This window comes from Coregonus lavaretus (genome assembly GCF_964263955.1).
Source record: "Coregonus lavaretus genome assembly, chromosome: 20".
Lineage (NCBI taxonomy): Eukaryota > Metazoa > Chordata > Actinopteri > Salmoniformes > Salmonidae > Coregonus > Coregonus lavaretus.
In genome coordinates, this window is record NC_140007.1 from 17166912 (window position 1) to 17192281 (window position 25370).

A 25370-nucleotide genomic window follows, 5' to 3' on the forward strand; every position below is an offset into this window, starting at 1 on the left:
GTGAAAACATGGCAGAGCAACAAAAAAAAATATCTCGCATTGGAAACTATTTGGCAACAAAAACTCCCTCTACAACCCATAAGGCAGAGCCTTGTTCATTGTCACAGTGCATGTGTGGTGCATTCATAACAGACAGAATTAGGAGGGATGTGGCGTTGTCTCAGTTCATTCAGAGAGCCAGAAGCTCTGCTTTAAGCCGGACAGGTGAGACAGGAAACCGCCAGGGTGCCACCTTCGCTGACAACCGTATTAATGACTTCCATTCTCAGAGGCACGGATGGCTTGTCCAAGACTCCAGCCACTCCAAAAGTCATTATCAGATGAGACAGTGCAAACACCAGGGAACCGGGAAAACAGACCTGGAGCTAATGTTGTGTGTAGAGTTTGAGGACAAGGTGGTGTAAAACAAATAAAAAAAAAGTGATTTGAACGGATGTCTTTTCATACACTGTCTCTATGATGAAACCAGCACCTGCTCCCCCCTCGATGTGTGTGTATGTGTGAATATCCGTATGTGGGTGTGAAAGTGTTTGTGTGTGTGCATGTGAGCATGCGTGTGCGTGCGTCAGCTCAAGGGCATTCCAGGTAACAGCGGGAGTGAGAGGAGAACAAAATACACTGGAAAAACACAAATGCATTACCAGCAGCGGGAAACAGACCAATCTTGCCCATCTACCCACGGTTCCTGCAAAACACATCACAGACCATAACCCTACCCTATTCACTCTACCCTCTCTCAGCATTGTCTATGAGACAAAGGCATAAGTGGTTTGTGACCACACATAGCACACCATTTTTTGACAATAACAGCTGTTGTTCTTTCGTACTGTGGCGCCCAATTCCCTACATAGTGCACTACTTTGGACCTGAACCCTATGGGCCCTGGTCAAAAGTAGTTCACTATATAGTGGCTTCATTCATTAGTGTGTGTGGATTGGAGCTTGGGGTGACTCGAGAGGCTCCTACTTCCTTTTGTCTTTGTGACTGAACCACAGTGGGTCCCATCATGCTTAGGGTCATGTATAAAAATGCTGGACAGGCCCAGTTGGCCATTATTTTGGCTACCATGGCTAGAAGAAGAGATCTCAGTGACTTTGAAAGTGATTGTTGGGGCACGTTTGGCAGGAGCTTCAGTGATGAAGACTGCTGAACTTGTTGATGTTTCATGAGTAACAGTGGCTAAGGTGATGTTGGCATGAAAGTCTGAGGGAAAGGCATCATCAACTAGGGGCAACTGCGGTCGAAAGCGCATACTCCTCGACCGTGATGTCCATGCATTGGTTTGAGATGCAAGGCAAAACAGACAAGCAACTCTAAGAGGGATACTATGGTCGTGTTGCAGTGCATAAATCTCTTATTAAACCTACAAATGCACGTTTGAGAGTAAAGTGGTGCAAACAACCCAGGCAGTGGTCTACTGAGCAGTGGAAAAAATAAATATGGCCAAATGAATTGTCCTTCATCCAGTTCTCAACAAAATGACGTGTGTGCATGTGTGGCCCACGGCAAAAGAAACCTACAGTCCCGAGTGCTTGTTTCCACGGTGAAGGGTTCTGTTGGCTCTGTTATGGTATGGGGTGCATTTTCCTGGCATGGTTTAGGTCCCCTTAGAGGGCAAGGTGAACACCAATAAATGCACAGCCATTTTGAGTGATCATAATTTCTATCCTGATGGGAGCGGTCTCTTCCAGGATGACAATGGCCCCATCCACAGCACACGAGTGGTCACTGAATGGTTTGATGAGCATGAAAACGATGTAAACTATATGCGATGGCTGTCTCAGTCACCAGATCTCAACCCAATTGAACACTTATGGGAGATTCTGCAGCGTTTTCCACCACCATCAACAAAACACTAAATTATGGAATTTCTCGTGAAAGAATGGTGTCGCATCCCTCCAATAGAGTTCCAGACACTTGTAGAATCTATGCCAAGGCGCACTGAAGATGTTCTGGCGGCTTGTGGTGGCCCAACGCCCTATTAAGTCACCTTATGTAGGTGTTTCCTTTATTTAGGCATTTACCTGTATATAATGTCATATGGTCATATTGTAAAATGTTACCCTACACTGTACTACAATGGGGGGGTCCCTGTAAAACCTAATTCCCCATGCTGACCTTTGACGCTCACTGCTGCAGAGATCCTGTTGTTTACGAGCGAGCCAGGGGAGAAACCATAAAAAATGGATCAACCATTCCTCATTAACTGCTAGTCCGGGGAGCCTCAGATATGAATGAGTGTGAAGACCAGTAGCAAATACATGTCAGTGTGGGAATCTGGGCAGAGAAGCAGCAGAGACTTTGATACAAAGATAAAATATTAAAATAATTCAAATTAAATTGAGCAGACAGACAGAGACTTGTTAGCTTGGGCTGAATTTGCAAAACCCACCCAACTTTGATTATTAGATTCAGTCACCACATACAACTTAGTACTGCAGTGTTGCTCTTCATTTGAATGCACCCGCCATTTTTCGACCGTAGTGGAGATTTCTATTGAATTTAATCCTCTCTCTTCTGACACAGTTACTTTGTTATCTGTATCTATTCAGCAGCTAAGACCAAATGTGGCACTGGTGGTTTTTCATTGAAACAAGTCCATGCTTTTTAAGACAATTAGCAGCAGCTATGGACACCACCATTCACAGATTCTAGCTTTTCAGACCTCTCTATGTCTGTCTCATTACTCTAGTGTAAGGTCTGTCTTTCCATGCAGCGAATATGAGGCCTGATAATGAGGAGAGGGGCTCAAGCTGATTGTTGAGTACAGCCACCAATCACAATTCATTATACTGAGGTGCAATTAATGAAACCTCTAAGAGTTCATTAAAGAGGACAATCACTGTAGAGTTTCTCAATGGATTTTGGTCGGCTGATTGGTTGTTCTCTTGACTGGGGATTGGTGGACAAAGGTACCATAGGCAACCACTAGGTGCCACTGTGAACCTAAACTACAACTCCCTGGAGACAAATTGACTGTGAAGATTGAACTACGAAGCAGCAAAAACCCTTCGAATATCTCTTAGACTAAACAGCTGCCAGCAAAAAAATAAATAAATAAATAAATAAAACCTTGGAAGTTTGGACCACATTAGCCTGACTGCATTTATGTTTTCCACTTTTCAAATTCAATTGGAGTCATTTTGAAAGGAGCCTTCATTTGTTAAAACCTCTAAAACTGTAATTAATTGAATGTGATCAGGTTAAGTGGTCCAATGAGAGTGTGACGACTCTTGTGGGTAGCTGTGTCTCCTGAGTGGCGCAGTGGTCTAAGGCACTGCATCGCAGTGCTAGCTGTGCCACTAGAGATCCTGGTTCGAATCCAGGCTCTGTCGCAGCCGGCTGCGACCGGGAGACTCATGGGCGGTGCACAATTGGCCCAGGGTAGGGGAGGGAATGGCCGGCAGGGATGTAGCTCAGTTGATAGAGCATGGCGTTTGCAACGCCAGGGTTGTGGGTTTGATTCCCACGGGGGGCCAGTATGAAAATATATATATATATGTCTTCACTAACTGTAAGCCGCTGTGGATAAGAGCGTCTGCTAAATGACGTAAATGTCTGTGTGGTGCTGTGCAGCTTTCAGAGCATGTCGTAGTGTGAAACAGCACTAAATGCACTCGGCAGATTGTGCTTTGATGATACATTGCCGTCTGAGGCTTTCATTTCTGACTGCATTGACTGGGAATCCGTGAGAGATAGTCATTGACCATTGTGGAAATGGCTAATTAAAAACTGGCAGCGTGGACACACTACGCTTTAAATAATTGATGCAAATTAAACATCCAACTTGTTTGCATGGAAATTGTCCAACCCGAAAGGGACTCAGATAAACTGGTAAACACCTTGAAATGATAACAGAGTAGCTGGACTGGGCATTTCAGTTCTATAGATCTAAAAGGCCCTTATTTTTGCGAAGTTAGGCTATGTCGAAGATGCCTCCTTTACTTGTTTCCTTCAGCTGTAATTGTCTGTATATAGCTCTGTCCACTCCATGCCTTGCACCTAACTAACTTGGGTATGTTTCTTACCCTGTCCTTCTCCTGCCCACTCCTGCTAGCTTGAGCATTCACAGGCATCACAACAAACCTACAATTATGAGCGGGTGGCAATTACCCACCAAAACAATTACAGTTATCAAAGCCCAAAGACCGGCATGGAGTGGGCTGAGCAGAGGGCTTCACACGGAGATGGGGCTGTGTTAGAGCCATACACAATGAGAGGGAAAGAGAGAGAGGGAAGGAGGGAGGGAGAGCGTTGATAAGTACTTAGTGTATCTGGGATTGAGAAAAGGAGGGTGGGTGGATTGAAGGTGCCCTTGTTCCACTTTTGAATTAATTTACTCAGATACAAAACTTCATATACAAAACGTCATATACATAGGGAACTAACTCACTGAGAGCTAAGGTAGGAACAACACCCTGGATAGTTGTGTATGCAAAACTGAAAACCCAACAGAACAATATACTGCAATTCTCTGCTGTCCTCTCTAGTGGCATGCAACAGCAGAAGAAACAAGGTGCCATCCACATCTCTGTCACTCATCTGCACCCCTCCAGCTTCCTTCTTTTTCATCCTGACAGAGCAACACAAAACCTAAGAGTTGTCCTGTATCACATCAATCTTTAGGAGCGGTAATCAAAGTCCCTGTAAGAGCTTATGCTCTCGAAACTTCGGGCTCGTTCCCCCAGGCGAGGATTTCATTTGGGTTAAATCAAACAGAAACAACTCTGCCTCAGTTTAATTTGCAGCAGTCGAGCATCATTCTATTTGACAAGGTACTCTCCAGAACACTTCTGTTTCTCACCAGAAGGTACTTCAAACCAAATGGTCCCCCAGCTTGAGGAACTAACGAGTCCTCTAGCGGGCCTACGCTACTTCGCTAACTCAGGTAACAGTAAGGAAAACAGAAGTGCTAGCTAACTGCTAATGACCTGTGTGAACAAGAGACTGAGGTGAAAAGGTTGCTGTTCCTTTAACGGCGCCCAGTGTTCTCGGGTTTCCACGGTTTCAGTACACATGACGACAGCGCTACTTTGGCCACATAGGTTCGCTCTCCTGGATATAGCTCCCATCTTTCAAAACAAACCCACACACTATAAGTATTCCTGCTACTGCTCGTAAGTATGCCGAACCAGAGAGAGAAAGCATTCCCCCATTTATGGAAAACAAACAGCACAACAACACAAACAAGTAAACGAGCCAAAATGGGGATAACAGATATTTCCAGGTTCTGCTTGGCTGTGACTGAAAATGGCACTGCTAGGGACTGCTCCAACATAACATGCCATTTCCTGCATCTGGGACCAGGCTGTGAGCGCTATTGATGCTCACGCTAAGTCCTCAGTTCCAGTGGTAGGACCTTGACACAGCATGGTCAGTGTGTGCTTGCCTCAGATGATGTCCATCCTTTGATGGTAACAAGGGTGCCACGAGTTGTTATAGTGATGGACCCCCACCTTTAATGTGGTCTACTTTGTCATACTTGAGATCACCAGGGGTAATGAAATATCAGCCTCTGAGTCATGTTTTTAACATTAGCGAGTCACAGTGGGGCCTCACAGTGTCATAGTAGCGCAAAAGAAAATGTACAAGCTCAACTACGGGTGTCATGGCAACTAAAGTGCTAGCTAGCTTCTCTTTTACCCTTTGATATCAACCAAAAAAGATAGGGAGGACATATCCAACTCTGGCCTCACACTTGATTACCCTAGTACCTGCACCAGCCTATAGTGCGGTAGCTGACAAAGTACTCTCACATCACTTCACTTCTTTGACCATCAGTGCTGAAAGCTATTCCCGAGCAATGAAAACAAACTGATATTAAGAGATGACAACAAGCAATTTCCTTTGTTCTCCCACGCATGGGAGCTTGATCATAGAGCAGAGCCGTCTTGCTTAACTTCTCTAGACCCTGAAAGATAACAGAAGCCACTCTTAATTCAGCTTTCATTACTTGCGATTGCTCTTAGTGCCTGCAGGGGTCTGTTGACTTTGGCTTTCATTGCAGATCACTCATAAAATATTTAAGTCCAGAGGCTACGCACTGGGCACACACTAGTTCAATCAATGTTGTTTCCACGTCATTTCAACAAAATTACGTTGAACCAACGTGGAATAGACGTTGAATTGACGTCTGTGCCCAGTGTGTTGCTATTCAGAGCTAAACATAGAGGCCACAAGTGTAATATTGTATTCTATGCCATTATATTCTCTTATCCAGAGCGACTTACAGTTAGTGAGTGCATACATTTTTCATACTGGCCCCCCGTGGGAAACGAACCCACAACCCTGGTGTTGCAAGCGCCATGCTCTACCAACTGAGCTACAGGAGGGCATTGGTATTGTATTGTATTACTTTCTGTGTAAGAGCATTGGCCGCTGCTGACGAACAGTTGCAGACCCCATCCCATGACAACCCGTGAAGTGCTTATTTTGATATCGAATTAGATAATTATTTTTCTCTGAATATAATATAAGACAGTGATATTTCTTTAATAAAATGATCAATAGATGTATTACTGTCTGCACTCTATATTGGGATGTGTGTTTAGGCCTTTGCACTGTTGTCTACAACAGGGCTAGGCAACCCTGGTCCTGGATCACTCAGTCTCGGTGTGTTTGTTTATTCCACTTCTGTGTTCCACTTTTCACTGTTTGGCCCCCCGTCAGCCCGCTTACTCACCCTGCAGTGCCTCCTTGGCGCGGTCTAGCTCCTGCTCCTTCTGGGCCAGCTGCACGCGGAGCTCGGTGGCCGAGAGCACGTCGGCGGAGCAGCCTCCGTGGCCCTCCTCCAGGTCCTTATTCAACATGTCCTTCATCTGCCTCAGCAGGTGCACCTCCTCCTGGAGCTGGGCCACCTCCTCCCGCAACAACACTATGGAGGGAGACAAGGAGAAAGAGAGAGGTTAGGGCTCCATTTGTTATGAAATGGTGGTACTCTAAACTGTACTGTTAAGTAGGGAGGGACGTGATAGAGTTAGTCCTGCATTGGTTATGGAAATTATGGTAGGCCCACTCTAAACTGTACTGTAAAACAGATAGGAAGGAAGGAGAGAGCAGGGAAAGGAGCAAGGGAAAGAGATCGAGAAAGAGAGAGAGGTTAGGTCTCTATTTGGAATTGATGGTACTCTAAACTGTACTGTAACACAGAGAAGGTAGGGAGAGAGGGAGGGAGAGAGGGTCGAAAGGAGGGAGGGAAAGAGAGACTGGGAGGTTTAATTTTACAGTTAGTTAGTTGTTGGAATTAATGGTTTCTCAGACTATTCCCTGCTGTTGTATAGCAACACATGGTAGGACGGAGAGATGGAGGTAGAAAGGGGGGAGGGAATGAAGAGAGAGTTTGTTTGTTGTAAATATTACTGGAAACTGCTGCCCTTTTGCATGACTGTTAGCTGTTGAGCAACACAGAGAAATTCCATCATGCCAATGAGGGGCATAACAAGAAAGGCCTCCACTGAAATCACAGAAATCAACAGGACAGACTGGTAAAGTGACTGATAAAAAGCATACAGAAGAACAAATGTTCAACTGTCCTTATGTGCAGTATTTAGATAGATGCTTCCACATTCAAACAAACTGAGAACAAGACAGTTCTTCAGAAAGTGTGAGAAGGGTCAACTCTGACCAAAATGCAGCTAAAACATTGAATGATTTTCATACAAAGAAAAAAGTCCTACTTGGATTAACTGAGACTAATTTATAAAGGAATGAGACGTGTCATTATGCTCAGTTCCAGACTTCCTCAGGGGACAGGAGAAGCTAGAGAAAACAGCTCATCCCCATCTCAACTGCCTCAGCTACCAACTGCCAAATATCAATCAGACAATTCTCATTTCCCAGCTCCAATATCCCAGTAGGAGACAGAAACGACTTAGTAATGAACGGGGAAATTAAGCAGAGAAACATAGTTGCAGTTACATACGCCTTGCTAAAGAGCGGAACAACTGTTTTCAGAGGATTGCCAAGGTTAAAGACGTGGCTCGACTAAAAATGATGGTATGGTTAATTTCAGAGAGCTTACAATAGGGTAATGATGTTCAGCTGATGGGCTATCTCCAAGGACATAACCTTATGCCTTACATGATGAAGAAACACAAATGTCTGGATGCGCATCCTCTGTATTAATCATTTGGCATTATTCCCTTTAGCAAAGCCATTCCAGCTACAGTTTATAAAGGGTTGCTCTATGAGTTCCACAAAAATTCAACATAATACGCTCAGAATTCACACAGGGATGACATCCTTATCCATAACTAATGTCCTTATTAACTTCCACAGTGGCCAATCAAATCAAGACGCTTTGGTTGTGTTTTTTGGCTTGATTGCTATAACAAAGCTTTCAGAGAATGTCAATGCTTTTGTGATACCTGCATTATGTTGTTGTTCAGAACTTTCTGTACTTTCTATTTGTGTTCACTGACTGAAATGAACCTGTAAGTGGCTCCAGATAAGAGTGCCTGCTAAATAACTAAAATGTAATGTAAAAGGGTTATTAGGGGTCGAATAAAACCACCGGCATGGCAGTGCGTGTCATTATGCTGAGGTGTAGTTAATGGAGCCGATAATAGCCCCACATTTTATGGAGCATCCCAAGCAGTAATACTTCATTGGGAGAGCGAGACCACAGGCCATTTTGGAAACACAAATTCACACGACACTTAGTAATGTTTGAGAATTAAATTAAATTACTTATTCATTAAGTTAGCCTCTATTGATTGTGCTTCGGCAGCACATTAAGGAGTCATAAGGTAGGACGCTGCTGAGCACAGAAAATTGGGTTTTATCTCGTCCACACACCACACAAATCGTACTAAACAATTATAGGGCTGACTGAGGCAACGCTCACTTGGGTCATATCCAATCAAAACTGATAAGCACACGTTCCCAGAGGAAGGCAAAGAAACGTTCATGAACTGAGCACTGTAAGAGTAGTGGGTTTTAGGTTTTTTGTTTCACAGAGAAATTAACATAAAGGTCTACTTCTGTCTCTGTAATTACCTGGTGAACCAGATACACTTTGATTAGATGTTATGTCTCACACCGCAAAACTCTGGATATCAGGTTGATAGAATAGCATCTTTAGCCTTATGAAAACATACTATTGCATCAAAGTTGTATGTTAACAACTTAGTCAGAGGGGGTGAGATAACTACATTCACACACACACAGACCCCATTGAAAGAGACCTCCGGCAAGTACCCAAGCCATTTCTGATGTGTCTGTCTGTGAATACGATACATTGTAGTTAGCGAGAGAGCGAGTCGCAAGGAGAGTGGCACAATGGCCGATATGCAATTCCTCCTCTGCCTCTCTGCAGGCAAGCGAAGCACTGAAACATTCCAGAATGAGAAGTGGTGGTGGCAGGGGAGGAAGATGGCAGCCTATTTGTCAACATTTACATTTCCTTTGGGCTATGGACGAGGCGAGCAAGCACCGCAGCTCTGCATTACAAATGACACCCAGAGTGAGTTTTCCGATAAGTGCAATCTCTCCAGCTCTCCTTCCTTTCCTCCTCAGGACTATCTGGTTATTCACCATCATTGAGGATGCCTGTGTAGTGTGTACTGAGGGGCTGGGTGTGCGTCATGTAGCAAGTGCTCTTTGATTGAAGCATAGGGGCACCCTCATGGCTACGGCCTTGACTGAGACGACAGCAAAGTATGAACGCATACTCTATATGTGGATGGATGTGAGCTTATGAGACAAGTACAGAGTCACACCTGTGAGCTCAATAAACAACTCCTAGTGCAGTGAAGAGTTGAATCACTAAGACAGAATGGCCTTGTGAGCAAAATAAAATAATAACCCATGCAGTCATTCAGTTTGCACAGCTAATTAGTATTCAGTCACTCTGGCAGCCACACATGGATGTGACACAAAAGAACAGGGACGCCATTGTGTCACTAACTCGCTGCTGATGCCTCGAGTGAAGAGACGTGTTTACGCTTCTCCCCACTCAACCTTGAAAAGCAAATCACCCACACAATCCCTTCGAACAGGCTTCCTCATTAATCGAGACCACTATTAGCATCATCAAAAACAATTTCCAATTCACAGGAAGAATAATAGCCTAGCTAGGTTAGTCCCTTTAGAGTCAATTCTTCACACGGACATCAATAATGTACAACAATGCAGGGTTTTTGACTGTCAGACCTGTGGGTCCACAGAATGTGAGAGGTGTGTGATACACGGTGGATGAAGTTGGTACGATACTGAAGATAAAGCAGAGTTTGTTTGCTGTGGAGCAGCACTGTTAGCGACGGTGGGCTACGTGCAAGGAAATGAGAGGAATCCGTCAGGGCTGTACACTCTCTCCTCAGGGTTTTGCGGAGTAATGAATCTTCCACTAGCCAAGCCTTTACCACCACCTGTTCCCCACTGGCTAATGCATTGAACTCATTTGTGCTAGCTAGCACACCTGCCAAGTGGCAGCTAGCGGCTATCTCACAAGCCAAACAGGGGCTAGCTTAGCATTGCCGCAAACCTTGAGGTAGCACCTAACTCCAGCCAGAAATGAACTGCTGAAGTGGACCTAGTACAATTGCCAAAAGGAACAAACTCACCTGCCTCACTTCAACTAGTACACCTGACTGCAAGAAGCTCATCGGCCAAACCACGACCTCACTACAAATTTGCGCTTTTAAAATGATCAATCTTGCATTTCATACTTGAGCTAGCACATCCATCAACTTGTGGCCAGCACCCAACCATAGACCCTAAGATTGATTGAAACTTGCTCTTAAATATAAGCTACTAGGTCTAGAACCAAAACAGTGCTATATGATATTGTGTGTTATTCAATGCCCACAACACATTCATGGTAACTTTAAAGTGCATTATACCAATTCAAGTCATTCGGGTGTAAACGTTTTTCTTTGATCAACATCTTATATAATTCTGTGGTTGCAAAGGGACACAATTGATGCTAATGACCAATGCGATTTGGGTGCTTGCTTGAAATTGACTCAATCTGCTGAAAAAATTGGAAAAATGTACATGCATTACCCCTCCATCCCTCCATCCACTCCTCTCCAATTCACCAACCAAATATGCCTCTACTTATAGTGATTCATAGAAACAGTAAATAAGATATCTTCATGTAAATGACTTTTTAAACGAGTCTATTTGCATAATGCCAGCCATGCATCAGTTGATATGCAATGGGATCAGTAAATTATGGGGCTGATGTAGCTATCCCCGGTGTCTCTGAAGCACTGATGGAGGAGAGATAAACATGACTCTCACACTATATCAGACAGTAGTAGCAAGTATGTGTCAGTAATAAGATTGAGGATAGTCAGGGCTGACAAGACACCAGCTATAAAAACCAAAACACCTCTGTGGGAATTCTGAATCAGCTAGCCCTTTCCTGGTGGGGAAAAACATGGGTATATTGATATAATAAGATAATGCAAATATCACTTCTACACAACTACACTTCTCTTGCCTGGCTACCCAAATTCCTTGCTCCGGCCAACAAAACGCCACGCCGCGATTGCGGACGTTAGTTTCTTCTCCGCAATGAGTCTTGATCTGACTACCTCCGCGACGATTTCCAGAATGAAAACACATTCGAACCGTTCTGATTGGTCCCAGAAACCGATGGGTTGGGCCAGAGCTGGAACATATGGGTAAAGCAGCGTTTAGTCATTGGCTTTGCTACACTGATTGGCTAGAGATGATCCAATCACTGATGAATTTGTTTTGTACAACCCCCTCATTTTGACGTCACCACAAACAACTTCAACGATGGCAGTCTCAGACTGAAGTATGTAGCGAACATAAAGCAGCGGAAGAATTCAGTTTGAGTCGTCAGGCGAACACTGTTCGCTACACTTCTACACAACTACACATCTTCACATACCAGTAAGGTTACATCAATGTTACATTGTCTCACAAGGCTCTAGTTCATTGTGTGGCTAAACACACATTTATGTTCTAAAAATGTAAACATCAAGCTTCACATTTTCCTGCACCCCCTTTAAGTCTCCATCATTGGTTAACAAGAGAGAGTGAACAGTTTGCCTGTATACTACCTTAAAATAATCTTAAATCGTTGCAATGAGTATCTCATTCCGTAGCACCTCAGAGAGTTGTGCGCTCCTTTCTCTGGGCTTTCTGTGATTAGCTTTCTCTCCCTTTACCTCTCTCTCTCCTCTTCCTCTCTCTTCCATTAGAAACAGTGGAGATTCTCAAACCTTCCCTGTGTGTCTGAACGGTCCGGCAATCTGTCAGGAGGCTGAAAAGATTTGGCATGGGCCCCCTATCCTGTTGCCTAGTCATTTTTCCCCTACCTATATGTACATACATTGCCTTCAGAAACTATTCACACCACTTTACTTTTTCCACATATTGTTGTGTTACAAAGTGGGATTAAAATGGATTTAATTGTACTTTGTTTTGTCAACGATCTACACAAAATACTCTGTAATGTCAAAGTGATAAAGAAAATCTAACATTCGTAAATAAACATATAAAGAATAAAAACACTAATATATGTTGATTAGATAAGTGTTCAATCCTTTGAGTCAATACATGTTAGAATCACTTTTGGCAGCGATTACTGCTGTGAGTCTTTCTGGGTAAGTCTAAGAACTTTGCACACTTGGATTGTACAATATGTGCACATTATTATTTTTACAATTCTTCAAGCTCTGTCAAGTTGGTTGTTGATCATTGCTAGACAGCCATTCAAGCCGATTTAAGTCAAAATTGTAACTAGGCCATTCAAGAACATTGAATGTTGTCTTGGTACGAATATTTGGCTTTGTGTTTTAGGTTATTGTCCTGCTGAAAGGTAAATTGGTGTCCTAGTGTCTGTTGGAAAGCAGACTGAACCAGGTTTCCCTCAAGGATTTTGCCTGTGTTTCGCTCTATTCTGTTTCTTTTTATCATAAAAAAAAACTCCCTTGCCGATGGCAAGCATAGCCATTACATGATGCAGCCACCATCATGCTTGAAAATATGAAGAATGGTACTCAGTGATGGGTTGTGTTGGATTTGCCATTTTTTGCAGTTTTATTTTAGTGCCTTATTGCAAACAGGATGCATGTTTTGGAATATTTGTTTATTCTGGACAAGCTTCCTTCTTTTCACTCGGTCATTTAGGTTAGTATTGTGGAGTAACTACAATGTTGTTGATCCATCCTCCGTTTTCTCCTATCACAGCCATTAAACCCTGTAACTGTTTTAAATTCATCATTGGCCTTATGGTGAAATCCCTGAGCAGTTTCCTTCCTCTCCGGAAACTGAGTTAGGAAGGATGCCTGTCCCTTTGTAGTGACTGGGTGTATTCAAAGTGTAATTAATAACTTCACCATTGTCAAAGGGATATATTCAATGTCCGTTATTTTTTTTTGTACCCATCTCCAATAGGTGCCCTTCTTTGCGAAGCATTGGAAAACCTCCCTGGTCTTTGTGGTTGAATCTGTGTTTGAAATTCACTGCTTCACTACTGAGGGACCTTACAGATAATTGTATGTGTGGGGTACAGAGATGAGGTATTATAGTCATTCAAAATTCATATTAAACACTATTATTGCACACATAGTGAGTCCATGCAACTTATTACGTGACTTGATAAGCAAATCTGTACTCCTGGACTTATTTAGGCTTGCCATAATAAAGGGGTTGAATACTTATTGACTCAAGACATTTCAGCTTTTGCTTTGTAATTAATTTGTAAAAATAAAATTGAAAAACATAACTCAACTGACAATATCGGGTATTGTTTGTAAGCCAGTGACAAAAGATCTCAACGTAATCATTTTTAAATTCAAGCTGTAACACAACTAAATGTGGAAAAAAGGGTGTGAATACTTTCTGAGGGCACTGTATCTACCTAAATTACCTCATAGCACTGCACATCAACTCGGTACTGGTACCCCGTGTACTCCGAGCATGCGCTGACCAACTGGCAAGTGTCTTCACTGACATTTTCAACATGTCCCTGACTGAGTCTGTAATACCAACATGTTTCAAGCAGACCACCATAGTCCCTGTGCCCAAGAACACTAAGATAACATGCCTAAATGACAACCGACCCGTAGCACTCACTTCTGTAGCCCTGAAGTGCTTTGAAAGGCTGGTCATGGCTCACATCAACCCCATTATCCCAGAAACCCTAGACCCACTCCAATTTGTATACCGCCCCAACAGATCCACAGATGATGCAATCTCTATTGTACTCCACACTGCCCTTTCCCACCAGGACAAGAGGAACACCTACGTGAGAATGCTATTCATTGACTACAGCTCAGTGCTCAACACCATAGTGCCCTAAAAGCTCATCACTAAGCTAAGGACTCTGTGACTAAACACCTCTCTCTGCAACTCTCTCTCCTGGACTTCCTGACGGGCCGCCCCCAGGTGGTAAGGGTAGGTAACAACAAATCTGCCACACTGATCCTCAACACTGGGGCCCCTCAGGGGTGTGTGCTCAGTCCCCTCCTGTACTCCCTGTTCACCCATGACTGCATGGCCAGGCACGACTCCAGCTCCATCATTAAGTTTGCTGACGACACAACAGTGGTAGGCCTGATCACCGACAATGATGAGACAGCATATAGGGAGGAGGTCAGAGACCTGGCCGTGTGGTGCCAGGATAACAACCTCTCCCTCAACGTGATAAAGACAAAGGAGATGATTGTGGACTACAGGAAAAAAAAAAGAGGACTGAGCACACCCCCATTCTCATCGACGGGGCTGTAGTGGAACAGGTTGAAAGCTTCAAGTTCCTTGGTGTCCACATCACCAACAAACTACCATGGCCCAAACACACCAAGACAGTCGTGAAGAGGGCACGACAAAGCTTATTCCTCCTCAGGAGACTGAAAAGATTTGGCATGGGTCCTCAGATCCTCAAAAAGTTATACAGCTGCACCATCGATAGCATCCTGACTGGTTGCATCACCGCCTGGTATGTCAACTGCTCGGCCTCCGACCGCAAGGCACTACAGAGGGTAGTGCGTATGGCCCAGTACATCACTGGGGCCAAGCTTCCTGCCATCCAGGACCTCTATACCAGGCGGTGTCAGAGGAAGGCCCTAAAAATTATTAAAGACTCCAGCCACCCTAGTCATAGACTGTTCTCTCTGCTACCGCAGGGCAAGCGGTACCTGAGCACCAAGTCTAGGTCCAAAAGGCTTCTTAACAGCTTCTACCCCCAAGCCATAAGACTCCTGAACAGCTAATCATGGCTACCCGGACTATTTGCATTGCCCCCCCCCCCACATATTAACTCAATTACCTCAACTAACCGGTGCCCCCGCAAATACAATTTGATTTGATTTATAGCCAAGTTATTGTTACTCATTGTGCATTTATTCTTTGTGTTATAATTGTTAGATTTTTCTCTCTGCATTGTTGGGAAGGGCCTGTAAGTAAGCATTTCTGTGTTAGTCTACACCTGTTGTTTAAAAGGCATGTGACAAATAACATTTGATTTGATTTGATTTGTCAGTGTCCGGCGGCCACGAGGCAGTTGAAATTGGACTTGGCTGGAATGGGAACGGAGGTCTAAAACTGATAGGGAATGACAGCAACTGTCTGATTGTTTTTCCCCTCTTCAGACTGAGTGAGAGAGCGAGATCGGGAGGGGGATTCAATTGGGGAGACAAAATCAATGAATGTGCTCCATGTCTCCGTAGAGTTCTCGTTCTACTGACAAACTGAGTGGGGAACGGGATGCTAAGGTGTAGCAGAGTGGAAAGTACATGCCGCTCTGTCATTGCTTGTCCATGTATATATTCTTAAATTCCATTCCTTACTTAGGTTTGTGTGTATTTGGTATATGTTGTGAAATTGTTAGCTATTACTTGTTAGATATTACTGCACTGTCGGAGCTAGAAGCACAAGCATTTCACTACACCCACAATAACATCTGCTAAACACGTGTATGTGACAAATAAAATTTGATTTGATTTGATTTCAGTGGGTTGAGTCACTGACGTGATCTTCCTGTCCGGTCATGAGCCCCATCGGGCTAGTGCGGTGGAGGAGATCTTTGTGGGCTATACTCAGCCTTGTCTCAGGGTATTAAGTTGGTGGTCTGTTGATATCCCTAAAGTGGTGTGGGGGCTGTGCTTTGGCAAAGTGGGTGGGGTTATATCCTGCCTGGTTGGCCTTGTCCGGGGGTATCGTCGGACAGGGCCAAAGTGTCCCCCGACCCCCCCTGCAGCATCTATGCTGCAATAGTCTACGTGGGCTAGAGTCAGTCTGTCCTACCTGGTGAAATGATCCTGTCTTAACGGGTGTCCTGTGTGAACTTAAGTATGCTCCCTCTTATTCTACCATATCTCTCTCCCTCCCCTTTTCAACTGTTCTGCCTGGGGCTATGGAACCCTGACCGGTTCACCGGACCTGCTGTTTTCCTCCCTCCCTCCCTCTGAATGCTCGGCTATGAAAAGCCAACTGACATTTACTCCTGAGGTGCTGACCTGCTGCACCCTCTACAACCACTGTGATTATTATTTGACCCTGCTGGTCATCTATGAATGTTTGAATATCTTGAAGAACGATCTGGCCTTAATGGCCATGTACTCTTATAATCTTCACCCGGCACAGCCAGAAGAGGACTGGCCACCCCTCAGAGCCTGGTTCCTCTACAGTTTTCATCCTAGGTTCCTGCCTTTGTAGAGAGTTTTTCCTAGCCACCGTGCTTCTGTTTGGGATTTTAGGCTGGGTTTCTGTATAAGCACTTTGTGACATCTGCTGATGTAAAAAGGGCTTTATAAATACATTTGATTTGATTTGCAGCCCAGACAGTGACTGGAAGTGTGTTCCACAGCTGAGGAGCCGCACAACTGAAAGCCTTGTCACCCATAATTTTTGGTCTGCGGCTGCTGAAGAGAGATGGACCTGGAGGAGCGAAGGTTGCGTGTGGGGCAGGAGGGTAGGATGAGGTCAGACAGACAAATACTTGGGTCCTGAGTTGTGGATAGCTTGGTAGGTGTGAACCAGGATTTTAAAGTCAATGCGTGAAAATATGGTGAGCCAGTGAAGGTTGAACAGCACTGGAGTGATGTGCTCACGGGGTGAGGTGTGGGTGAGGACACGTGCACCACAGTTCTGGGCATATTGTAGCCTTTTAGGCACTTGGCAGATGCACCAACAAACAGGGCATTACAATAGTCCAGATGGGATGAGATAAAGGAGTGGATGAGTTGCTCAGCTGCAGGCTGTGACAGCATTAGCCATAACCTGGCAATGTTCCATAGATGGAAATTTTTTACTTTGGTCACACTTTGATGCGGGCCTCAAACGAGAGTGACTGTCAAATATCACACCCAGGATGCGAACCCCACTGGAGGGGAGGACCTTGACACCATCAATATTGAGGCTGTAGCAGCTGATGTTGTTAATGATGGTGCAATTGCCAATCAGGAAGACCTCTGTCTTTATGCAGTTTATCTGCAGGAAACTCAGCTGCATCCACGCTTTGATGTCCTGCAGGCAACTGACCAGGAGTGCAGTGGAATTGGCAGTGTCAAAGTTTGTGGAGACATACAGCTGAGTGTCGTCAGCATAAAGGTAAAAGACCAGTCTGTGTTCCCTCAAGATGTTTCCCAGTGGCAGCATGTAGATACAAAACAGTAGTGGTCCTAGGCCTGAGCCTTGAGGGACACCCTGGCGGACCACCACTGTGTCTGACCTACTAGGGCCGAGAGCTACAAACTGGGAGCGATCAGTGAGATAAGTCCAGGAAACTATCTGACAGGCTCAGAAGCCTCTCCATGAGGTGGCTGTGTCAAATGCTGCACTGAGGTCCAGCAGTATGAGGATGCTGGCAGCCCCAGATTCAGCATTCATGAGGAGGTCATTGGTGACCCTTACCTAGGCATTCTCTATGTTGTGTCTATTCAGGCTTTTTAAGTACTGGTGTGACTGCGGTCAGTTTGAGCTGAGGGACACATCCAGTGGTGAGGGACTTGTTGATGATTTCCGTGAAGAAAGACTCCAGAGCAGGTAAGCAGGTCTTGACAAGTGAGGTGGGGATAGGGTTAACTGAGCAAGTGGTGGGCCTCATTGTCCTAACCAGCTTGGTTACATCAGCTGCAGTGACTGTGGTGAAGGTGCAGAACCTTGACTCAGGGACCGTAGTACTGGGTAGATCACCTACAATGGCTGGAGAGGACAGGATGATTTGAAAGAAGCAAAGGTATTCATTGCACCATTCTGGGGAGGCTGAGGTAGCAGAGTTGTTCACGAGTTGAAGGAGCTTGCTCACAGTAGAGAACAGCACCCGGGAGTTACCACTGCCATTGCTGATCAGTTAGGAGTAGTAGGATATCCGAGCTGCATTTAAGGCCTGTTTGTAGTCTTTCTTATGTTTCTCATACATCTACACATGTACAGTTAGCCCAGTTTTCTTATACTGTCGTTCTAGACAATGGCCAGTTGCTTTGAGAGAGCATAGCTCCTCAGTGTATCAGGGAGAAGATTTGGCGAAAGGAGCAACTTCATGGAGCAACTTCATGCAGTATGGAGGCCAAGGTAGTGTTGTATTGAGCCACAGAGTCAGTAACAGGCAGGTTGGAGATAGATTCAGTAAACTGGGTTGTGTTTATAGTTTTGAGACTCCAAAACTGAATTGAGTGTTTCTTGGGCCGAGTGGGTAGAGGAATAACTAGGATGAAGGTGATGAATTTGTGGTCGGACAGCCCTGACACATTTCCATCCAGTTGGTCCAGATCCACGCCTGTGGTACAGACCAGGTCTTGTTGTGGGTGGAAAAGTCCACATGCTATTGGAGTCCACAGTTGTCCAGGACATCAGCCAGGCCAGTAGAGAGACTGCAGTCAAGAGAGTCGACATGCATGTTGAAATCACCAAGCACTAGCATAGCAGGGCACAAGGGCCTCAGGAGTATTAGTAGCTCAGATAGTTCTGAAAGAAAGTCAGAGTAGAACTTAGGAGGCCAATAAATCAGCACAGCTAGTAATGATGCATTTGGTTCTAACAGCCAGTAGTTCAGCTTAGTCACAAATACTTCCCTTCTCTTATCATGGCGTCCCCTTTGACCAAAAAAAGCAAGTCGATATAAATGGACAGGGCCGGATTAAGAAATCATAGGCCCCAGGTCTTTTTTTTTTTTTTTTACTACACAAATGACCGAAATGAGTGGCTACTCTAACACTGACAAACTCAGATCAATCACTTCTTGGATTCAAACAAACAATAGCCCAGGCCAATGAAGCAACACACAGATTGTACAATATTGGGAGGCAAAAAACGTCCTCTCACTGTCAACTGCGTTTATTTTCAGCAAACTTAACATGTGTAAATATTTGTATGAACATAACAAGATTCAACAACTGAGACATAAACTGAACAAGTTCCACAGACTGTTACAAAAGTAACAGTCAGTATCTGGTGTGGCCACCAACTGCATTAAGTACTGCAGTGCATCTCCTCCTCATGGACTGCACCAGATTTGCCAGTTCTTGCTGTGAGATGTTACCCCACTCTTCCACCAACGCACAGCGTTGAGATTGCCTGCAATGACAACAAGCTCAGTCCGATGACGCTGTGACACACCGCCCAGACCATGACGGACCCTCCACCTCCAAATCGATCCCGCTCCAGAGTAACGCTCATTCCTTCAACGATAAACACGAATCCGACCATCACCCCTGGTGAGACAAAACCACGACTTGTCAGTGAAGAGCACTTTTTGCCAGTCCTGTCTGGTCCAGCGACAGTGGGTTTGTGCCCATAAGCAACATTGTTGCCGGTGATGTCTGCCTTACAACAGGCCTACAAGCCCTCAAGCCAGCCTCTCTCAGCCTATTGTGGACAGTCTGATTGGAGTCCACCTGTGGTAAATTCAGTTGATTGGACATGATTTGGAAAGGCACACACCTGTCTATATAAGGTCCCACAGTTGAAAGTGCATGTTAAAGCAAAGTCATGAGGTCGAAGGAATTGTCCGTAGAGCTCCGAGACAGGATTTTGTCGAGGCACAGATCTGGGGAAGGGTACCAAAACATTTCGGCAGCATTGAAGGTCCCCAAGACCACAGTGGCCTCCATCATTCTTAAATGGAAGAAGTTTGGAACCACCAATAATCTTCCTTGAGCTGGCCGCCTGCTAAACTGAGCAATCGGGGGAGAAGGGCCTTGGTCAGGGAGGTGACCAAAAATCTGATGGTCACTCTGACAGAGCTCCAGAGTTCCTCTGTGGAGATGGGATAACCTTCCAGAAGAACAACCATCTCTGCAGCACTCTACCAATCAAGCCTTTATGGTAGAATGGCCAGACTGAAGCCACTTCTCAGTAAAAGGCACATGACAGCCCGCTTGGAGTTTGCCAAAAGGCACCTAAAGGAATCTCAGATGGGACCCATCTCGTCCAAAAAGTTGACTCAAGTTTTCCAAAAAGCACCTGGATGATCATCAAGACTCTTGGAAAAACGTTCTATGGACAGATGACTCAAAAGTATAACTTTTTGGACGACATGGTTCCAGTAATTCCTGGCGAAAACCAAACTCTGCATTCCACAGTAAGAACATCATACCAAAGGTCAAGCATGGTGGTGGTGGTGTGATGGTTTGGGGATGCTTTGCTGCCTCAGGACCTGGACGACTTGCCTTAATAGAAGGAACCATGAATTCTGCTCTGTATCAGAGAATTCTACAGGAGAATGTCAGACCATCCGTCTGTGAGCTGAACCTGAAGCGCAGCTGGGTCATGCAGCAAGACAATGATCCAAAACACACAATCAAGTCTACATGACAATTGCTAAAAAGCAACAAATTTGAAGTTTTTGAATGGCCTAGTCAAAGTCCAGACCTAATCCCAAATGAGATGTTGTGGCAGGACTTGAAACGAGCAGTTCATGCTTGCAAACCCACACGTCACTGAGTTAAAACAGTTCTGCATGGAAGAGTGGGCCAAAATTCCTCCACAGCAACGTGAGAGACTGATCAACAACTACAGGAAGCATTTAGTTGGAGTCATTGCAGCTAAAGGTGTAAGTGTACCAGTTATTGAGTGTAAGGGGGCAATTACTTTTTCACACAGGGGAATTGGGTGTTGCATAACTTTGTTTATGAAATAAATATGTAATTGTTGTGTTATTTGTTCACTTATGTTCCCTTTATCTAATATTAGGTTTTGGTTGAAGATCTGATAACATTCAGTATCACAAATATGCAAAAGTAGAGAAAATTAGAAAGGGGGCAAATACATTTTCATAGCACTGTATGTATATATATATATATATATATATATATATATATATATATATATATATATATATATATACACACACACACACACACACACACACACACACGTATACACAAATATATATACTCACACACGTGTATGTATATACAGTGAGGGAAAAAAGTATTTGATCCCCTGCTGATTTTGTACATTTGCCCACTGACAAAGAAATTATCAGTCTATAATTTTAATGGTAGGTTCATTTGAATAGTGAGAGACAGAATAACAACAAAAAAATCCAGAAAAATGCATGTCAAAAATGTTATAAATTAATTTGCATTTTAATGAGGGAAATAAGTATTTGACCCCCTCTCAATCAGAAAGATTTCTGGCTCCCAGGTGTCTTTTATACAGGTAACGAGCTGAGATTAGGAGCACACACTTAAAGGGAGTGCTCCTAATCTCAGCTTGTTACCTGTATAAAAGACACCTGTCCACAGAAGCAATCAATCAATCAGATTCCAAACTCTCCACCATGGCCAAGACCAAAGAGCTCTCCAAGGATGTCAGGGACAAGATTGTAGACCTACACAAGGCTGAAATGGGCTACAAGACCATCGCCAAGCAGCTTGGTGAGAAGGTGACAACAGTTGGTGCGATTATTCGCAAATGGAAGAAACACAAAAGAACTGTCAATCTTCCTCGGCCTGGGGCTCCATGCAAGATCTCACCTCGTGGAGTTGCAATGATCATGAGAACGGTGAGGAATCAGCCCAGAACTACACGGGAGGATCTTGTCAATGATCTCAAGGCAGCTGGGACCATAGTCACCAAGAAAACAATTGGTAACACACTACGCCGTGAAGGACTGAAATCCTGCAGCGCCCGCAAGGTCCCCCTGCTCAAGAAAGCACATATACAGGCCCGTCTGAAGTTTGCCAATGAACATCTGAATGATTCAGAGGAGAACTGCGTGAAATGGTTGTGGTCAGATGAGACCAAAATCGAGCTCTTTGGCATCAACTCAACTCGCCGTGTTTGGAGGAGGAGGAATGCTGCCTATGACCCCAAGAACACTATCCCCACCGTCCAACATGGAGGTGGAAACATTATGCTTTGGGGGTGTTTTTCTCTTAAGGGGACAGGACAACTTCACCGCATCAAAGGGACGATGGACGGGGCCATGTACCGTCAAATCTTGGGTGAGAACCTCCTTCCCTCAGCCAGGGCATTGAAAATGGGTCGTGGATGGGTATTCCAGCATGACAATGACCCAAAACGCACGGCCAAGGCAACAAAGGAGTGGCTCAAGAAGAAGCACATTAAGGTCCTGGAGTGGCCTAGCCAGTCTCCAGACATTAATCCCATAGAAAATCTGTGGAGGGAGCTGAAGGTTGGAGTTGCCAAACGTCAGCCTCGAAACCTTAATGACTTGGAGAAGAGTGGGACAAAACCCCTCCTGAGATGTGTGCAAACCTGGTGGCCAACTGCAAGAAACGTCTGACCTCTGATTGCCAACAAGGGTTTTGCCACCAAGTACTAAGTCATGTTTTGCAGAGGGGTCAAATACTTATTTCCCTCATTAAAATGCAAATCAATTTATAACATTTTTGACATGCGTTTTTGTGGATTTTTGTTGTTGTTATTTTGTCTCTCACTGTTCAAATAAACCTACCATTAAAATTATAGACTGATCATGTCTTTGTCAGTGGGCAAACGTACAAAATCAGCAGGGGATCAAATACTTTTTTCCCTCACTGTATATATATATATATATACACACATACACACAAAGCTGTCATCAAGGCAAAGGGTGGCTATTTGAAGAATCTGAAATATAAAATATATTTTGATTTGTTTACTACGTGTTATTTCATAGTTTTGATATCTTCACTATTATCCTACAATGTAGAAAATAGTAAAAATAACGAAAAACCCTTGAATGAGGTGTTCTAAAACTTTTGAACGGTAGTGTATAAATCTCATAGGCTACTAAATCAAATTTACAGTGGCACACTGACTCACCTAATAATGAAGATGAAGCCATAGGCTACTCACGGTGATGGCCGATGGGCTCGTTGTGGCAATAGCCTATGTCAAGATGAGCTACTTTGAAAAACTGTGCTGCTGTTAGCTACAAATTGGGAGATGTTTAAAAAAAAAATCCTATTGGTTCTACAGACAGATTAGTATTCTCTTTTCAGCAGTAGGCATTTGCTTTCCAAACTGTGCGTTTTTCCCGCAATTGTATTTTCAAATCTGCAAAAGGCAAACCGACAGCCATTGCTAGTGTACCCATGAGTTTACCAGTCAAATTGCCAGGGTAAGAGGTTACCCTTCTATGGATTATATGTCTATGGCCACAATGCAACAATCTGTAGCCTATATTTGGCATGCATGCTGCCCAAACTGCTGCCTTCCCGACTGTAGGCATACCATTAACTGCCAAAGTAAAGGAAACACTTGAGTAAACAAGGGATACAAAGTATATGTTATGGTGTGTGGTGCATTTTCCTTGCATGGTTTAGGTCCACTTGTAGAATCTATGCCAAGGTGCATTGAAGCTGTTCTGGCAGCTCGTGGTGGCGCAACACCCATTTAAGACACTTTATGTTGGTGTTTCCAACATACCTGTATGTGCTTGTGATAAAACTTTATAAACTATTGATCCTCTGTGGCAAAATTATGCTGTCTGGTGTATTTTGAATATTGAGAGTGGGCTCCTGTTGATGAATACAAAAATAAAAATATATAAAAAATACAATTATACATTTTTTTGCCTCTTGGGCCCACTGCAGGCTTGAGCCCAGCTCCTGACTCACACAATTGACCAGTCACATTTATTTATTATTAGCAAAGCGGCAGCAGGCAGTCTACACTCGGCAGCAGGCAGTTGCAGTGAAAAACTATAAAATATATACAGTATATATTTCCTTCACAATTTCCTTATTGTTAAAATATTTGTTTTATAATATTTTTTGGCTGACTCTTGGGGCCCCCCACAAGCCTGGGCCCAGAGGCTTCTTCAGCCCCGGGTAAGCCCTTGCATTAATCCGGCCCTGTAAACGGACAAGCCACCATTACAGCTACAGTGCCAAGAGATCATTCCTTCAAAACAAATGAGAGTCTCCTAAAGAATGTGAGAATGAATAACAGGAAAAGATGCAGTGTTTATGGAAGGGTTCGCTAGCAGGGCTCCTCAACATTCCTCCGCTGAGATTGAGAAGGCTATCTAAGCCTTATCCAAGGCGCTCAATACAAGAAGCATTGTATGAGAGCCAGGAAGGACAATAGAACTACCCAAAAGAGGAATGTATTGAATCAAAAGGGAATGAAAGAATAGTCTGGGTCAGGAATGCGGCGAGCGGCAAGTACATTCTTGACAGGAGGTAACATCCTACTTCCTCCTATTTGTTTTGGACTTGGCAGCAGTCGAGCTGTGGCACTGCAGTGCTTGAATATCAAATTCAAACAGATGGGTTTGCTAAAATCATTAAGAGATAATCTCGCTGAGTAAAGCTTAACCTGTAACAACCAACACTTTAATGAAGACATTTTTATATTCCAAATATAGTCTTGAGTCCTATCATGAAATCATTTACTTATTCATTTCCGTATTATACAAAAAGAAAAAGTTAATTCATACTGTGAAGCATGGGGGTGGAAACATCATGCTTTGGGGCTGTTTTTCTGCAAAGGGACCAGGACGACTGATCCGTGTAAAGGAAAGAATGAATGGGGCCATGTATCGTGAGATTTTGAGTGAAAACCTCCTTCCATCAGCAAGGGCATTGAAGATGAAACGTGGCTGGGTCTTTCAGCATGACAATGATCCCAAACACACCGCCCGGGCAACGAAGGAGTGGCTTCGTAAGAAGCATTTCAAGGTCCTGGAGTGGCCTAGCCAGTCTCCAGATCTCAACCCCATAGAAAATCTTTGGAGGGAGTTGAAAGTCCGTGTTGCCCAGCGACAGCCCCAAAACATCACTGCTCTAGAGGAGATCTGCATGGAGGAATGGGCCAAAATACCAGCAACAGTGTGTGAAACCCTTGTGAAGACTTACAGAAAACGTTTGACCTGTGTCATTGCCAACAAAGTGTCACGATCGTCAGGAACAGATGAGGACCAAGGCGCAGCGTTGCAGGCAAACATACTCTTTATTGAGCGAAAACACGATCAAAACAACAACGACGGTAACGTG

General features: G+C 44.2%; 1 protein-coding gene across 3 annotated transcripts in view; it reads right to left on the minus strand.

The window, feature by feature from the left end:
* Positions 1 to 25370, minus strand: part of LOC311147918 (kazrin-like) — a 196225-nt gene that overhangs the window by 17628 nt on the left and 153227 nt on the right. For all 3 annotated transcript variants that reach the window (XM_084184762.1, XM_084184761.1, XM_084184763.1), the window contains one exon: positions 6683 to 6874. In XM_084184762.1, the coding sequence (XP_084040888.1) occupies positions 6683 to 6874 (192 nt within the window). The remainder of the gene's footprint in view (positions 1 to 6682; positions 6875 to 25370) is intronic.